Genomic DNA, 16,279 nt, shown 5'->3' with positions numbered 1-16,279 from the left:
TAGTAACTGTTACGTCAATATAAACTCTTTATTAATTTTAGTTACATTTATTTAAAGTTAATAAAGTTTATATAAAAATTATTAAATTTTTTAAGATTTTTGTTTTATTTACCTTTTTACTATTTTATTTTTCTTTACTAAACATTCATAAACATTAAATATAAATAAAACAAATATTAGTTTTAAACCAAACGATTTAAATGTTAAAGCCATGCTGTATTTAAACAATTAAGATTTTTTATTGCTTGATATTATAACGCAGTAATTTCCCGTATCATGATTATTGTGTAAATAATAATCTGTTAACCGTTTTCTTATTTTGCCACGTTGCGTTTTTTATTAATACTACTGGCAAAATTCAAGATTATGTTAATATAATATTCTAAACACGCTTTTATTATGATTAAATATTTAAAGTTGAACTTAAAATAAGGTTTTCAAACATAAGCTTTACATTTTGGTATAGTTTATTAAATAATTAAATTACGAAATATATTGTTATACATTACATTGAAAAAGATAAAATATTAAACTGATAAGTTAAACTAAAATAAGAGTATAAAATCAAGTTTTCTAATAACATAGAATTTCACCAAAAAAAAATATTGCGTTTACCCAACAATATAAAATTTTGAATAAAATTTAACATATAAACTAAGTATGTAAAATGAGATTAAAAAATGTTTCTATATTTTGTTTAAGTTCAAATCCAAACAAATAATATTTAAATTTCAAAATAAACAACTGTCAGGCTAAAACTGTAATATTCGTACTAACTTTTTTATATTTGGAGTTTTAGATTTAGATATTGTAATGATAAAAATCACCTAATTTTAAAATTATATGACTTTTTCGTCACATTTACTGTTCCTTAAATAATTTAATACAAATTTATTTGTGTTCATCTTGGATTTTTATTTTTTGTTATACTTATTAAATATTGTTGTTACAAAATTGTAAATCTTTATTATTGATGAAATATTCCTCCATTGTGATGAAAGAAGTTATCGCACTCTAAGCACTACTCTTAATAAGTAAGTTTAACCTTGAGTTTTGGTTGTTAATTAATACAAAAGTATAAAAATCTAAATAATGGAACATACTGTGTTTTATTATCCTCGCTATTATCTTTCTGGTCTGACGCCTTCACCCTTACGTCACTTCCCCTTTTAGCTTACCGCCACTTTTTATGTTAGTTAAAGGTTGACTTGAGATTTGAGGTTGCTTTAGATTAATTATGATATTGTTTATGTAAATATTAATGGATCCATTTGAATAAGGGTTTACCGTTATTAAAATAAGAAACTGTTGAATATTGTGATATTGTGAATTAATATTAAGAACTTAGTACGTGGTTGTAACATTAACGCTTAAAAAAAACGTTGAATTTACGGTTCGCTAGTTTTAAGTTGTGTTAGACAAATACCTCTTTTGTAAGAAGAAAATTATTTTCCATCACCAGGTACGACGCCTTTATAGTCTACTGAACATTTTTATCGCACGCCATTTCACTTTTTACAAGGAAGTGTATTAACATAGGACAGCACTAATTTCAAATATTTTGGGAAGTAATAGGGTGAACCAAATAAGTACAAAAATGAAAAATAAAACATTATAAAGAATATAAAAATAAATCGAGTTTGGTTAGTATAAGCTTTATAAATATGCAGAATAAGAAAACATTTATATACTTTGGTGATATGTAGACAACAGTTTTTTTCTATCGCAGTTTCTGTTTGTTGGATTTGTATTAAACCCGTTATGTGTGGAGTTTTAGATTCAATGTGTGTAATGATAAAGTAAACCTACCATATTTTAAAATAGTGTTTTTGGTTATTACAGTTGTCAACTTTTATTTTGCTTAGCTACAGGTTTTAATGTAAAAGATTTTTATTTTTTTTGATATTTATTTTTATTTGGATTATTTCCACCTTTTTTGGATTAGTTCAACCCGTGTGATAATGGTCAAATTCGGTTTATTTAAAAACCTCAATAGCAAAAACCTACCGGCGATGGACACTACTAAAGTACGGGATGCGGGATAGTGCGGGACCGTATGTAAACGTTAACAAAAATCGCGGAATGCGGGACGGAACAGAATTTTTGTACTTTTCTGCGGGATGATTGCTGTTTTTATCTGAAGGGCTAAGGGGTGATGCGGGGTTAACTTTAAAGGTCAAGAAATGATGAGAAATTGAATATAAAGCACAAGGGAAAATTAGGGAAGGATATAAAAAGTCCGTCCTTTTCCGCATTCAGCGTTTTTTTGTTAACGTTTACACACGGCCTCGGTATTTCCCGCACCCCGCAACTTCCCGCTTCCCGTATTTTAGTACTACCCCCGGCGATGACGAAAAACGTACGTAAATTACAGCAAAAAGGCTTATTAATCTTTTTATATTTTACAAACTTCATTAAACAAAACATTATATTAAATTTTTAAGATTTAAAAGATAAAAATTTCATACTAATCACGATAAAAAGTATCATACACCATCGGAGTTACTTCTCCTTTACGTAAGTTTACCGATGTTAAATACTATTATTAGTTAAAGCTATTTGTACAATTTTTTTTATAAAATCGTTTAATAATAAAATTGTTAATAAAAATTGTTTTTACCAACACAATTGTATATTTGCTTGAATTTGCCCGTTCGTATACCAAATATACGCTTAGAGCAAATAGTCACGTGGTTGCTAACCAACTACCCATTCATATTTGAAAAGTAAAGGTAAAGTTTATACGAACTGGTTTCAAAGTAACACTTTTACAAAATATATTGCTATGTTATGCTTTGTTTTTTTTACTTACCTAACAGTGATTTTAACTATATTTAAAAAAATTTATTATATTAGAAATTTAATGTTAATGTTTTACCAAATGTTTAATGTTTTACCAAACTTAATGTTTAATGTTTTGATGTTTAATGTTTTACCAAACTGCCAACTAACTTATAGAGTTCGGAGGCAGAACCAACACCAAAAGAAAAACAGAAGTTACAAAAACGTCTTCAACAACTTAAAGATGAAATGCTCTGCAAGGTTTGTGTTTATAAATAGTTTTTTATTCCTAAAGTTGATTAAACATTTTATTTTTTATATCAAAATGGTAAAATGAAAATATAGTTTAAATTAAAAGTTATATTGAGATAAAAAATAAGTTGAACAAATGAATTTTATTGAATAAAAAGAAACTAAATAAAATACACGGAAAAAAACTAATTAAAATAACATATTCTGTTTCGTTTGCATAGCATGTAAATAATTTTTAGTATCAACTTTAAATAAATAAAAGTTATATTGAGAGACTAAAAATCAATATTTGTTACGAATGATATATTCAGGATACCATGTGGGGGTTTATTTTTAGATAAATATTGTTTCAAATATTTTCAACTTAGTAATTAAACAATAAAACTTTGTTTAAATATTGTGGATAAATATTGGTCCTATGGAAGCTGTTTTGTTATTAAAAACAAAAAAAATGGTAAATCAGTTACCTAACACTTAATTAACATGTTTCAAAAACACATTTAAAAATTGCTCGTAACTATCAAACTTTGTTGTTTGAAACCTGGTGTTTCATCTTGGTAGTTTTAGTGCGTTTTTGTCATGACAAACGTTCCGCTTTTTTGTCATGACAAAGGTTTCCCTTTCTTGTCATGACAAAGGTTCCGCTTTTTTGTCATGACAAAGGTTCCGCTTTTTTGTCATGACAAAGGTTCCCCTTTTTTGTCAAGGCAAAATATTCACTTTTTTCCATTAGGTTCTGCAAAGAGTTTAATTTTAGTTTTAAAATGTCTAAAATAACTTACGGTAAGTCAGTTTGTTTTATCTTTAACTCTTGCTGGTTCACTTGGTTTGTGGTTAAGCGAGATAATTTTTGAAGTGCTGCAAATGTTAAACATTTTAAGTCATGCATGTAGGTCGTAAAGGGTGGTCCTGTATAGTCAATGGAGGTATTTATTGGACAGTTAAAATTTGGAGGTAATTAGTGGACAACATTCCAAATATTTTTAGGGTTGCCACTTTTTACCTATAATTTGCCAGAACATTGTCTATATCATAAGGTTTAAATAAATGTCACTTTTTTTAATCTAAATTGCCTGGAAAAAAAAATACGCACTTTTGAAATTTCAAAAAAAAATTTAAATTTTTTCGAAAATAAAGGCAAAAAGTAAGTTGTTAAAATTTACCAAATTTTTAAATTACTAAATTTTCAGATTGGCAACACTAACTAAAAATGCATTGATCTTTCTATAAGGCCCTAATTTAAACTTCTATCTTCATTACACTTTATACAAAATGCGTCCAATGTTTACCTCCATCCTATTATTGTAATTGGGGGTAATTATTGGACACTTGTGAATACATTTTATTTGCTTTTAAAGGCCAAAAATAAGCCTTGTAGTCAATTTTAGTCACACTTATTACAAAAACATAACAGATTTTAATTTGTTAGGTTTTTGCAATAAGGTGTATTAATAATTTGGGGTAGAAATAAATTTAAAATAAAAATGCCAAGAAAATATATACCCCCCCTCTAAAGGCTTAAAAAAGTGCAATTCAGGAATTATTAAAGGAACACAAACAAATTTATCCAAAGAATATAACATACCAAAATCAACAGTTTAATATTATCTTAGTAATGAAGGTACATTTCCCTCAGAACATGTGTAAAACCTGTATTTAACACCGTTCAATACAAACAATTAAAAGCTAAATTTTCTTTGACGCTAAATTTGCTTTAACTTTAAATGATATTAAAAGTTTGGCCTGCAGGTATATAACCTACAATGAAATGGAAGACGCTAAAAAAGACTAAAATTTATGTAGACAATTTTTTAAAAAAGGGAAATTTTTACTAGGGTAAGGCACTTAAGCAGTTTCTTAAAGATTCTGATAGTCCTACAAAAAGTTTGCGTCGAGACTGCCTGAAGCCTAAAATTATCCAAAAGACCCCCTTTATCACAAAAATATTTTAAAATGTGGCAATTGTTAACACTAGTCGACGATTACCCCCACGGTGTCCAGTAATTACCCCATTTGTGTAGGTAATTATTGGACATTTTTAATCTAGAATTTTAGGCAAACATGTGTAGATTGAGATTTAAATACTATTTTTTTTTAATAATGAATGATAACACTATCTTAGGAACAAAAAATATTTGATTTAAAGTTTAAAACAAAAAATTTATGGCCAAGTTTGTCAAAAACAAATAATTACCTCCAATGACTATATGTTAATTGCAACCATGTTATGCAAACAATACTACCCATTTGGACATGTTGTGGTGTTAATGTTGTTTAATTCTATTAAGATAAAAGAAAATCGAAATAAAATGAGTGGTGTGTCTAAGTTTTAAAATATTTATCATCTGTGATTAAAAAATTGGGTCATGTTATAAAAAAAATACAAAAATTTTAGAATCGTATCGGCTTTCAACTTTTCAAAACTTTCCAAGTTTTGTGGAGATTAACAAAGAAAATTATGCTCGAGGAGGTTTCTACTATGGAGGTACACGGGACAAGGTTATTTGCTTCGCTTGTAGAGGTTCCAAGGAGAACTTGCAGCCCAGTCATGATCCATTTGGTCTTAGTATGCACAAGTAAGTGAGTTGTGATAAATGGAAGACAAAAATACAGGCCAAACCCAATTTTATTTTAATATTTTAAATAAAAATATTTATTTTTCAGTCAATCTTGTGGATTTGCCCAACGTTTGAGCGACTGTGGGAATATTCCAATTAATCAAACACCTGCTGGAAATGTAGGTTTTTATATTTTAATAAATGATTGTCAGCATTGATTTATGTTTGATAAACTTTAGAAAATTAAACTTACAACAAATACGAATGATATTTAAATTATTTACTATCTAAGCATGCTTAAGTCAAGTGGTGTTAGTATTACTTCAATTTCATTAACCTTTATAATTATATTAAACTAATAAGATAAATATGAAACAATAACACTAATGAATAAAAACATAATGAGTATTATTTTTTTAATATCATAGGCAAGAAATATTAAATTTAAAAAATTTACAATCAAACATTAATTTAGATCTTTCAACAACATCCTGCTAGAAACAACGTTAATATCCACTTCGGCCAAAATGGGTGAGTTTTTATCACTTTTTAAAGTTTCTGTATTCTTAAATATGGTAATAGTCTTAAAACCTCTAAAGAGAAACTATTATTTATAATTGCTTATTGATAGATTTTTATAAATAAAGTTATATTTTTCCAAAATTTGTTTATTTCTGTGTGTGTTTAAGGATAACAAAATAGGGTAAATTTTTCTAGGAGTTTTGTTCAAGAATGAATATTTTTTTTAATTTTTTTAAATTAATAATATATGTACTATAGTTACTGTATGTATATTAGTATTGTTGTACTTATTTGTCCAAGTGTATTCGTACTAGAAATTCTAGGATTTAAAAACATGACTACGATTGTAGTCTCACAGTTGTGATCATACAGCTTGAGTAATAATAAGGTATATGCTTGTGGCTGATTTTCATGTAATTACAGTAAAAACACGAACAAGATGTGTCCTTTGCTTTATCTTTATTAATAGTCAGTCAATTCGGCACAATTCAGTTTGATTTTAAAGTTCAATGACAAAATCGTTTAAATTCGATTTTAAAAAAAGGTTAAACATCTCACATAATAGCAAACACACATGTCCTATATAACTTTTTTTTTTTTTGTATATATCTTTATCCTCGATGTGGGAAAGTCGAATGTGCGACTTAAACATAGAGTAACATCAGTTACTCCGACCCAGTCTCGAGTTGCCTGTGGCAGTTTGGGATATTATAGATTATAATTGCCTGATAATGATGCTGCTGATTAAGTGCTGGCTCAGCAGTAGTTTATAACGTTTATAGCGCCTTACTTAAGGGCGCTACAGCATGAGATAAGTAGGGATTGAACCCACGACCTCATGTGTGGTGTAGCAAGTTTTTTTACCACTACACCATGCTGCCAGCTTTCCTTATTTTACCTTATTTAAATAAAAACAAAGTTAGTTGTTATACACTTCAAAGAAATAACACTTAACATATATACATGGATTACAGTTAACACTGGCTCATTGGGACCTCAAATCTATACAAAAATGCTATGAAAACTTGCAAGTATCAAAAAACACGAAAAAGGTAAAGTGACATGCTGGAATCACATCCGGGACACTAAGATATTAAAACATAGAAATACTAAATCTATCTGTAACAACAATGTTTTTCTCCTGATAAATTGGTATTTTTTGGGACAATCAAAAAATTCTGTTTATAAATTAAAAACAACATTTAACAATAACACAATACACATTTTATATAAAGTTGATTTTCCTGTGTTTTCTAAAACATAAAACATTCTTATAAAAAATTTGTGTGGGTACAAATATGTGCTTAAATTTTAATTTTTATAAAAATTTATCAACAAATACGAAGTATTACTAAGTTAATATACTTGTAAATATACCCAATAATAAACTGATTCGACACACATGTGTACTAAATTTTACAAAGGGTTGCAAATAATTAGTCTGTACTGACTTGCAGGCCTATTAAGTAAAATTGTGGGTGTCGGTTTCAAACTCCTTCCAGTGTAGGATAATAAGATGATTTAGACACCTACAACTTTTGTTCTGGGTTTAGGCTTTAAGAAGTGCTTGTTTTGTGGTTTACTTTTGCCATTTTTTTTAAATTTAAGCATGTTGTAATTATCTTAACAGAACCAGCATTAACATTGCAAACAACACAAATCGACAAAACAACCCTGTTTACCAGACTACACAACCAGTAAACACTTGTGATGTTAACCCACTTCTAACAACAGCTACCCCAGAGCATATTACCTATGGTAAGTTTAACTTAAAGTGACTTAATAACCGGTTGAACATCTATAAATTGTTAACTTTTTAACATTGGGAATTTGGACGCATAACAAAATAAAAGCAACTATAACATCATATACAAGCCAACTTTAAGGTTAAAATATATTATTTTGTTAGGTCCTTACAACATGAATGAAGCTGTTACTTCTGATAGGTAACTGAATTTTTTACTCACTATTTTATTTTTCGAATACTTTTAACTTAAACTTTTTTATAGCATAATTCTTCAATATGCTGTTATCCCAAACCAAAACGCTGCATTTTGCAGGCATTGTTTAGAACCCAACAATGTTCAAATGGATTTAAATAATGAATTAAGTGGTCCTTCCGTTGAAATATTGGAATCGACCAATCTGGCAATTCAGACCTCTGATTTGGGCACAATACCATATCTAGGTAGGCTTTTTCGCTTTTACTATAATAGTGAATAATTTTCTTATACAGTTACTGTTACACATTCCTGCAGGTTTTACATACGTTTCATGAAAACAATATTATGTGTTTAAAAAGTTTAGTTTAACTTTTAAATATATTTTTAATATTTGTAGGTCTTCAAAACTGGATTTTGGTTATTGATAATATGGCCTCTGGGTACACAAGTTGGGTTATTGATGATCAAGTCCGTGTTTGGATACTTTTGGACGACCCTGTTCTGGGGATTTGGAATTTACCTGCAGATTATCGGGGGACTACTCCGATTGGTAAGTTGTGTTAAATATAACTTAAATTGCATGTACGAAAAAGTTAATAATTTGTGTATTAAATTGCATCAGAGTTAAAAAAAATAAAGACAAAAATTTATTTTTTGAAGTTTTAATTTTTTTTTATCAGTGTTAATCAATAATGTGTTGTTATTTAAATTAAAATTTTTTTTTTAAATTGATGATAATTTATACAATAGTAATTTTTTTAAATAATGTTTTTTTTAAGAATTTGATAGCGAGGAAGGAACAATCAGAGAAAATCAAGATTTTGGGTAAGGAAAAAAAAACTGTTATATATAATGATTAAATTTAATGTTGTTTAGTTTGTATTATATACGCCTAGTTTGGCTTTACTTCTTTCATTTCTGCTCTGTATTTTGCTTTCTAGAAGAACAGCAAATCAGCTAAACCCCGAAAGGGTGTCAAATTTACCCCCTACAACCACCCAAACACCATTAAGTGGAAGTCAAAACCTAGAGTTAATGGAGACGCAAGAAAGCATGGAATTGGTCGACCAAACTGATGTGGAGATGAATAATGAGGTCAGTTAAAGTCAGGAGAGGACATAGGACTTTTTTGTATGCTCTTTAATGTCTAAGTTTAAGATTAACTTTACTTAATCATTAAATAATGTTTAACAAAATGTGTTGCAATTTTAAAAGTTTGAGGGGGCATTATATTAGACCCTGATATCAGGCCATAATTCTTTTTACATTTGTTTATTTGGGGTTATTATTGCCTCTGAGATTAAACAGAAATGCCAACGTGATTATGTATTTTAATGATAGGTTAGGGTTAAATAAAGTATTGCGATATATATCGGAATTGTTTTGAATTAGAATGAGGCTCTATGAACTAATATAATTTTTTACAGTTTAATGGACAATTGTGTTTGTTTATAGCAGCAAACCAACTAAATTTGGTGAGTGTAGTGTAGAGTTACTCAAATTTAGTATTTTTGAAAATTTTGTTTTAAAATTTAAAGCCAACTCAAAGTTCATCAGAGGCTTCGGTTATGACATCACAAGAAAGTATGACGAACCAATCACATTTAGTCGAGTCTAACAATCAGTTAAATTCTGCACAAAATAACGTAAGAAAAATATTTGAGATTTATTTTTAGTTTTGAAGTCTAACTACAAAACTAAGCAAAACCAAAAATTATTAATATGAAAATAACAAATCAACTTATAGGGTTCGGAAGAAGTACCAGAACCAACAGAGGAAGAAAAACAGAAATTACAAAAACGTCTTCAGCAACATAAAGATGAAATGCTCTGCAAGGTAAATACTTGCTTAATATTTATTTTCAAAATTCATTAAAAAATTTTATTTTGTAAATAAAAAAATTAATTTTAATAAAAATAGAAAACTTATTAAAACACAGAAAAGAAATTTTTTGAATTAATTTAGTTAATATTCTTAATTAAGTAAATTTTATGCATAATTTTATTTATTAATAAAAATTTATTTTAAAAATGATTAAATGATTTCAAACCATATTTTATTTATCAAATAAATCTAGTTATTTTTATTTTTTTACTTATCTGAAAATTTTCTATTGATCTTGTTTATATAAAGTTCCGAAATTTTAGTATGTTGTTTATAATAATATTGTGTTTCAATCCTTCTATTCTCAAAATTTAATTATTACTAATTACTAATTGCTTGTTTATTTATTAAAATTTAAAGGTTGTTATTAATTTTTCAAATTTTTGTTAGTTATATATTATGATATTTATAACTCAAAAATAGTTTCAAAATTAAATTTTTGTTTGTTTATTATATTTAAATTCTTGTTTGTTATTAAGCATTAAAAATTTAGTATAATAAACTTTAAACTATAAGTAGTTAAAAAACATATTTAAAAATAATTTTTGTTTGTTTATTATATTAAAATGCTTGTTTATTTATTAAAATTCAATTATTAATTTAAGTTATTCATTTGTTAATCATTGATTTGATAAAGGAATTAATTGTGTAACGGGTTTTGTTATAAAATCACTCATTTTTATTATGTAATCACAGTTTTATTTACTTTATTGTCCCTTGTTCAAATAGAATCCAGGTTAAACACAATAAATATATACAATAACAATAATACAATATAAAATAATATCATACTAAACTATCAAATAGAAAGTAGCATACACTAAAAGTACCAACACTATACAAAAAAGATAAGAGAAGTGGCTCATAGATAACAAGATAAGTAAGTTAGAGCCCCCGAGCAGGTGTTAGCGCCAAAAAGCGCACAAAGTCCGCTACAATGCTGTAAACTTATTACATTTTTGTTGGTGAACATTTGTGGTTTTTCAAATGCTGGTCCGCCAAAAAAAGATTCATTTTTAAATCGGTCAGCATTGCGAAAAAGGTTGCCGACTCCTGTTTTTAAGTGATGGAAAATTGTTGTTTCAATCTTATATTAATAAGATTTAATAAAAGAATTCAGTTAATATATTTAAATTAAATACGGGTTTTGTAAATATTTGCAAGTGAATGTTTGTTAATTTTAAATTAAAAAAACAAAAGCTGTTGATTTTTGATTTTGTGGATATTTTTTCAAATTAAATTTTTATATTTTAGGTATGTCTTGACCAACAGGCAAACATGGTTTTTATACCATGCGGTCATATTTGCTGTTGTATGAATTGCACAAAAGCTCTGCGACATTGTCCCATTTGCCGAAAAAAGATCCAGCAAGCGGTCAAAACATATACGTCTTAGTAATTGGGTTGTACATTCCAGCATTTGCCATACCTTGTGAAGTATTATCTTTCTTGTGTAGCTTTTATAAAGCATATAAATATCTTAATAGGATAAATTGAATGTAGTCAATTTTTTTTGGCACTTTTGGCTCTAGTAAGGAGTATTGTAAATATTTAGTAGTACAATAATCGCCGTTAATTGTTTAAATTTGCCAAAATGTTGGGGTGTACAATTCAATTATAACGTGTAAATGACTGCTTTGTTTCTAAGTTTCTACTGATGTGAATCTGGAATAAATGACATACATTTTATATAAAAGAAAAAGTTAAAAAATTTAAAAAAATAAAAAAATTATATATTAAAAAAAAAGAAAAAAATTATAAAAAGAAAAAAAATTAAAAACAAAAAAAAAGTTAAGTATAAAAACTTATTAAAATTTTTTAGTAATGATAAATAAGAATGTAACATTTTGGTTTATTTCTTTTTATTTTGCTTATTACATTTTTTTTTAATGTTATAAAAATATGTTGTTTTTGTGGTTTTTTAACATGTTAAATAAACAATTTTTGCGTCATTTTCTTTTCCATGTTTAGTAACTGATTTGTATTTATCGGTGTCGTCGACGACATTTCTTGCAAATTACTTTTTTGTTTAGTTGTATGATTAAATTACATAATTTTTTTTCTTAAAGAAGTGTTTATTTTATCGTAAGGTTAATAACTTGGTGTTGTTGTTTTAACAAACTTAAGTTTGTTTGTAGTGTTTAATAATCTAAACCCAAATTTATTTTAATTCTTTTCGGTATATTCTTACTGTATAGATTGTGTTTAGTTTAAATGTGATGTTAGTTTAATAAAATACCTGCATGAGCTAAAGTGTCTTTTAGATATAGGTTACTGCACTTTTTTTATTTTTTTTCATTTGTTTTCTTTTTACTTCTCCGTTCCAACAATGTCTTCAATATACTCGACGTCTCCGTCTTGACACCGTCTGATTAATGCATTAGTGTGTTGTCATGACAACAAACATAGTTGTATGGAGATGCAATAAAAGTTAACGCATGAAAAATTATTTTAATGAGGTAATAAAAATGTTACAATTTTGTTTATAAATAAAACGTTTTAGTTTAAAGGCCCTGTTCACACGGCGTACGCAACGTAATGTAAGATTTCGCAACCATTTAAAATGAACACAAAGTCGTTCCCACGTACGAAAGTTTGCGTAAGTTACGTAAGATTTTGTAAAGTTTTGTAGCCGAAGCGAAATTAACGCAAGATTTCGTAAGTGGTATACTTTTATTAGATATTTTGTATTAAAATTTTAAAAAGAAATTCCTAAAACTCGTAAAGTTACGTAACACAGCGCAACGTTACCTTGTCGTGTGAACAAGCCTTAAAAATCTTATTTTTAAATTTTAGAAAACCAAAATATTATAAGAAATTCATAAACAAAATTTAATCTAGGTTGTTGTCTTATAAATGTATACTTTGACGTTTGGTATGGGGACGCAAAAATTGAAGGAATGGAAAATGAAGGAACCGGAAAATAAAGGAACGGAAAATGAAGGAACCGAAAAATAAAGGAATGGAAAATAAAGGAACGGAAAATGAAGGAACCGGAAAATTAAGGAACGGAAAATGAAGAAACGGAAAATGAAGGAACCGAAAAATAAAGGAACGGAAAATGAACAAACGGAAAATGAAGGAACCGAAAAATAAAGAAACGGAAAATGAAGGAACCGGAAAATTAAGGAACGGAAAATGAAGAAACGGAAAATGAAGGAACCGAAAAATAAAGGAACGGAAAATGAAGGAACCGGAAAATTAAGGAACGGAAAATGAAGAAACGGAAAATGAAGGAACGGAAAATGAAGAAACGGAAAATGAAGGATTAGTCGTAAAATTTTGCAGGCCAAAAAAGCCACCGTCTTTAATTCGTTTTAAAATCACGTTTTTCAGAAAAGATTTAAAAAAAATAAATATTCTAAAAATTAACGTAATATTTATTTTAACAACAGGTTAAAACTTTTTTTAACTATTGTACTTTTTGCCAAATTCCATTTTGAATTTTGGTAAAATATGATCTTGCGTTAAAGGTATACGTGGGCTTTACGTTGCACTTGTCTTTAATGCGTTTTAAAATTAGTTTTTGAAACATAGGCCTTTCTAAAAACTAACATATGTCATTAACGTAACAACTAATTAAATTTTTTTTTATATATTGTGGCGTAATTATTATTACCGAAGCTTGTGTGTTTTATTGCGCACGCGTATCGGTGCGTTTTGCCTTTTTCCTTTTTATGTAGCCTTTTGGTGCGCTTCCTTCCATTTTGTCATCTTTACTTTAAAGTACAAAATAAGAAGCACAATATTGTAAAATCGTTTAACTTTGATTACTACAATATTATACTTTTTGTCAAATTTTAATTTCGATAAAATACGGTCTTACTTTGAACGCGGGCTTTACGTCGTAAACTTCCCGCAGTTAGATGAAAAATTGTGCAGGCCATAAGCGCCCGTCTTTAATCCGTTTTAAAAATACATTTTTGAAACAAAAATTTAAAAAAAAAATAAAATAATCTAAAAACTAACATTTACATTTTTCGTAACAACTTTTTAAATTTTTTTTATGTATAATACTTTTTGTCAAATTTTATTTCGAATATCGGTAAAATGTGGTCTTAAACTGACATTTTACGCGGCATTTCGTTACCGACCCCCCGCGTTTTTTTTGCAGGCCGAACCTTCTGGCCGAAGCTTCTCACGGCCGAAGCTTTTAGTCCCCCCTCTGACAACTATATTCATACAAAATGTTGTCAGTTGTAAACGTGTAAGTTCCGTTTCATTTTACCGCAGCATCAAGGAAGATTTGTTGATAAAAATTATTACATTTTGTTGAACTATTTTATAATATAAATATTTTGATTTACCTTCTAACTATCTTATTTTCCTTTACTAAACTTTTATAAACATTAAATAGTTTTATTTTTTTGGTGTATATTCTGTAAAATGTATTTTATTTATCGCATTTATTAATAATATAATCTATACTGGGTTTGGTGACCATGCCATAAAATAATTAAAATCTTTGTGTAAACATTAATACTTTTGGCATGTTTTAAATCATTAAATTGATTTTGTCATTTATTCCCGTCGCATTGTTGTAATATTAATTGTATATCGTATTTATTATTTACTTTTATCAATGCGCGAAAAAACAAAATTAAAAAAAAAATATATATATATATAAATAAAACAAATATAAATTTTAAACCAAACGATTTAAATGTTAAATCCATGCTGTATTTAAACAATTAGGATTCCTTATTGCTTAATATTATAATGTGGTAATTTCCCGTATCATGATTATTGCGTAAATAATAATCTGTTAACTATAATAAGAGACTACAAAGTAATTACGTAAAACCATTAGGTTAAAGAATATTCAACAAAAATATTATTGCAAATGTATTTTTTTTTTACTTCCGCTAGTTGTCAGGGGGGGGGGGGGGGGGGGGGGGGCGTATAAAAATGGAATCTTAAATTCCAACAAGGCGGAATCTTAAATAACAACGAGGGGGAAAACGCGAAAATTTTGTCTGCTGTTTATTTAAAGTTGTTGTCACATGATAAATAACCAATTACCGACAAAAGGGCCTTTTTACAAACCCCAAGCTTACCTTTACCCTTTTTTAGGTCATGCCTTTCAATCTTTTAAATAATATTGACCTTAATACAAACAAACACTTACCGGGTTTTCCGCGTTTTATTTTTTAAGATTCCGCCTCTCCTTTTTTGGATTTTTTTATTTTTCATTTCCTCGAATTTCGCGTTTCCGTTCAATGTAATTTTACTAATTTTATTTTTTTGTAACGGGAGTTTGTTTAAAGGAAATAAATACCACTAATTGTGTTTTTTTTAAAAGGAATTATCGACAAAAACAAATTTTAAAAGGAACTAGATTTATTTGATAAATAAAATATGGTTCGAAATTATTTGATTCTTTTTTATAAATATAATTTATTTAGTAGGTTTATTAATTAAATTATAAATTTAAATATGAACTTTTGTATATTTAAACCTAATTTTAACAAGCGAACACGCACTTATTGATATTGTAATATAAAAGTAAACTAAATTTAAAAGCAAAATACCGATCTTAATTTTTTAGTAATCAAACAAGTATTAAAATATAATAATAACAAAACAATAAATTTTCAACCAATATTTTTTACTTTAATGGACAGCGAAAAGGACGATTTTTGACGGCGACCAGAACGCTATTAAATTATTCAAGCGTTAAACTCACACTGATTCGTTATTTTATAAAAAAACAAAAATAATGATTAAACGATATTTAGTTAAAGTTAAATCTTTATTTTAAATAGCAACATACAAAATAATAATACCAACAACATATTAAAATTTCAGCAAATTTAATCTTTAAATTTTAATAATAAAATATATTAATTAGTAATTAGTGATAATTAAATGTCGTTAATAGGAGGTTTGCGATTCGTTGGGATAATAACAAACATACTAAAAATTCAGAACTTTTGGTTTTAAAGAACAAAAGTTATCGTCTTTCAAAATTCGTCAAATAAGAATAAAAACAACTAGATTTATTTGATAAATAAAATATGGTTCGAAATCGTTTGATTCTTTTTTATGAATATAATTTATTTAGTAGGTTTATTAATTAAATTATAGATTTAAATATGAACTTTTTTATATTTAAACCTAATTTTAACAAACGAACACGCATTCATTGATATTGTAATAGAAAAGTAAACTAAATTTAAAAGCAAAATACCGATCTTAATTTTTTAGTAATTAAACGAGTATTAAAATATAATAATAACAAAACAACTAGATTTATTTGATAAATAAAATATGGTTCGAAATCGTTTGATTCTTTTTTATAAATATAATTTATTTAGTAGGTTTATTAAATAAATTATA

General features: G+C 27.2%; 1 protein-coding gene across 7 annotated transcripts; it reads left to right on the top strand.

Moving 5' to 3' along the window:
- Positions 1–1,210: 1,210 nt before the first annotated feature.
- On the top strand, positions 1,211–11,674 carry LOC145741803 (uncharacterized). 7 transcript variants are annotated; one of them, XM_082559458.1, is made up of 16 exons: positions 1,211–2,359; positions 2,445–2,517; positions 2,959–3,042; positions 5,429–5,609; positions 5,698–5,770; positions 6,067–6,122; positions 7,744–7,871; positions 8,023–8,059; positions 8,123–8,301; positions 8,454–8,606; positions 8,836–8,881; positions 8,998–9,151; positions 9,484–9,531; positions 9,595–9,702; positions 9,804–9,893; positions 11,196–11,674. In XM_082559458.1, exons 4-16 carry the CDS (start codon positions 5,602–5,604, stop codon positions 11,334–11,336), a joined length of 1,221 nt encoding a protein of 406 aa, XP_082415584.1. In that variant the 5' UTR covers positions 1,211–2,359; positions 2,445–2,517; positions 2,959–3,042; positions 5,429–5,601; the 3' UTR covers positions 11,337–11,674. The 7 variants fall into 7 exon arrangements, with proteins under 7 accessions (XP_082415584.1, XP_082415583.1, XP_082415582.1 ...); XM_082559457.1 differs by having other exon boundaries at positions 1,211–2,517; XM_082559456.1 differs by having other exon boundaries at positions 1,211–2,732.
- Positions 11,675–16,279: the final 4,605 nt, after the last annotated feature.

Source organism: Corella eumyota, chromosome 2, assembly GCF_963082875.1.
Source record: "Corella eumyota chromosome 2, kaCorEumy4.1, whole genome shotgun sequence".
Taxonomy (NCBI): domain Eukaryota; kingdom Metazoa; phylum Chordata; class Ascidiacea; order Phlebobranchia; family Corellidae; genus Corella; species Corella eumyota.
This window is presented reverse-complemented; position numbering and strand designations above follow the sequence as displayed.

Bases quoted from the DNA above. Each gene is read 5' to 3' on its own strand.
- LOC145741803 (XM_082559458.1), top strand. The intron at 5,771-6,066 runs GTAGGTTTTTAT...ACATTAATTTAG, and splicing joins ATCAAACACCTGCTGGAAAT to ATCTTTCAACAACATCCTGC. The intron at 7,872-8,022 runs GTAAGTTTAACT...TTATTTTGTTAG, and splicing joins CCCAGAGCATATTACCTATG to GTCCTTACAACATGAATGAA.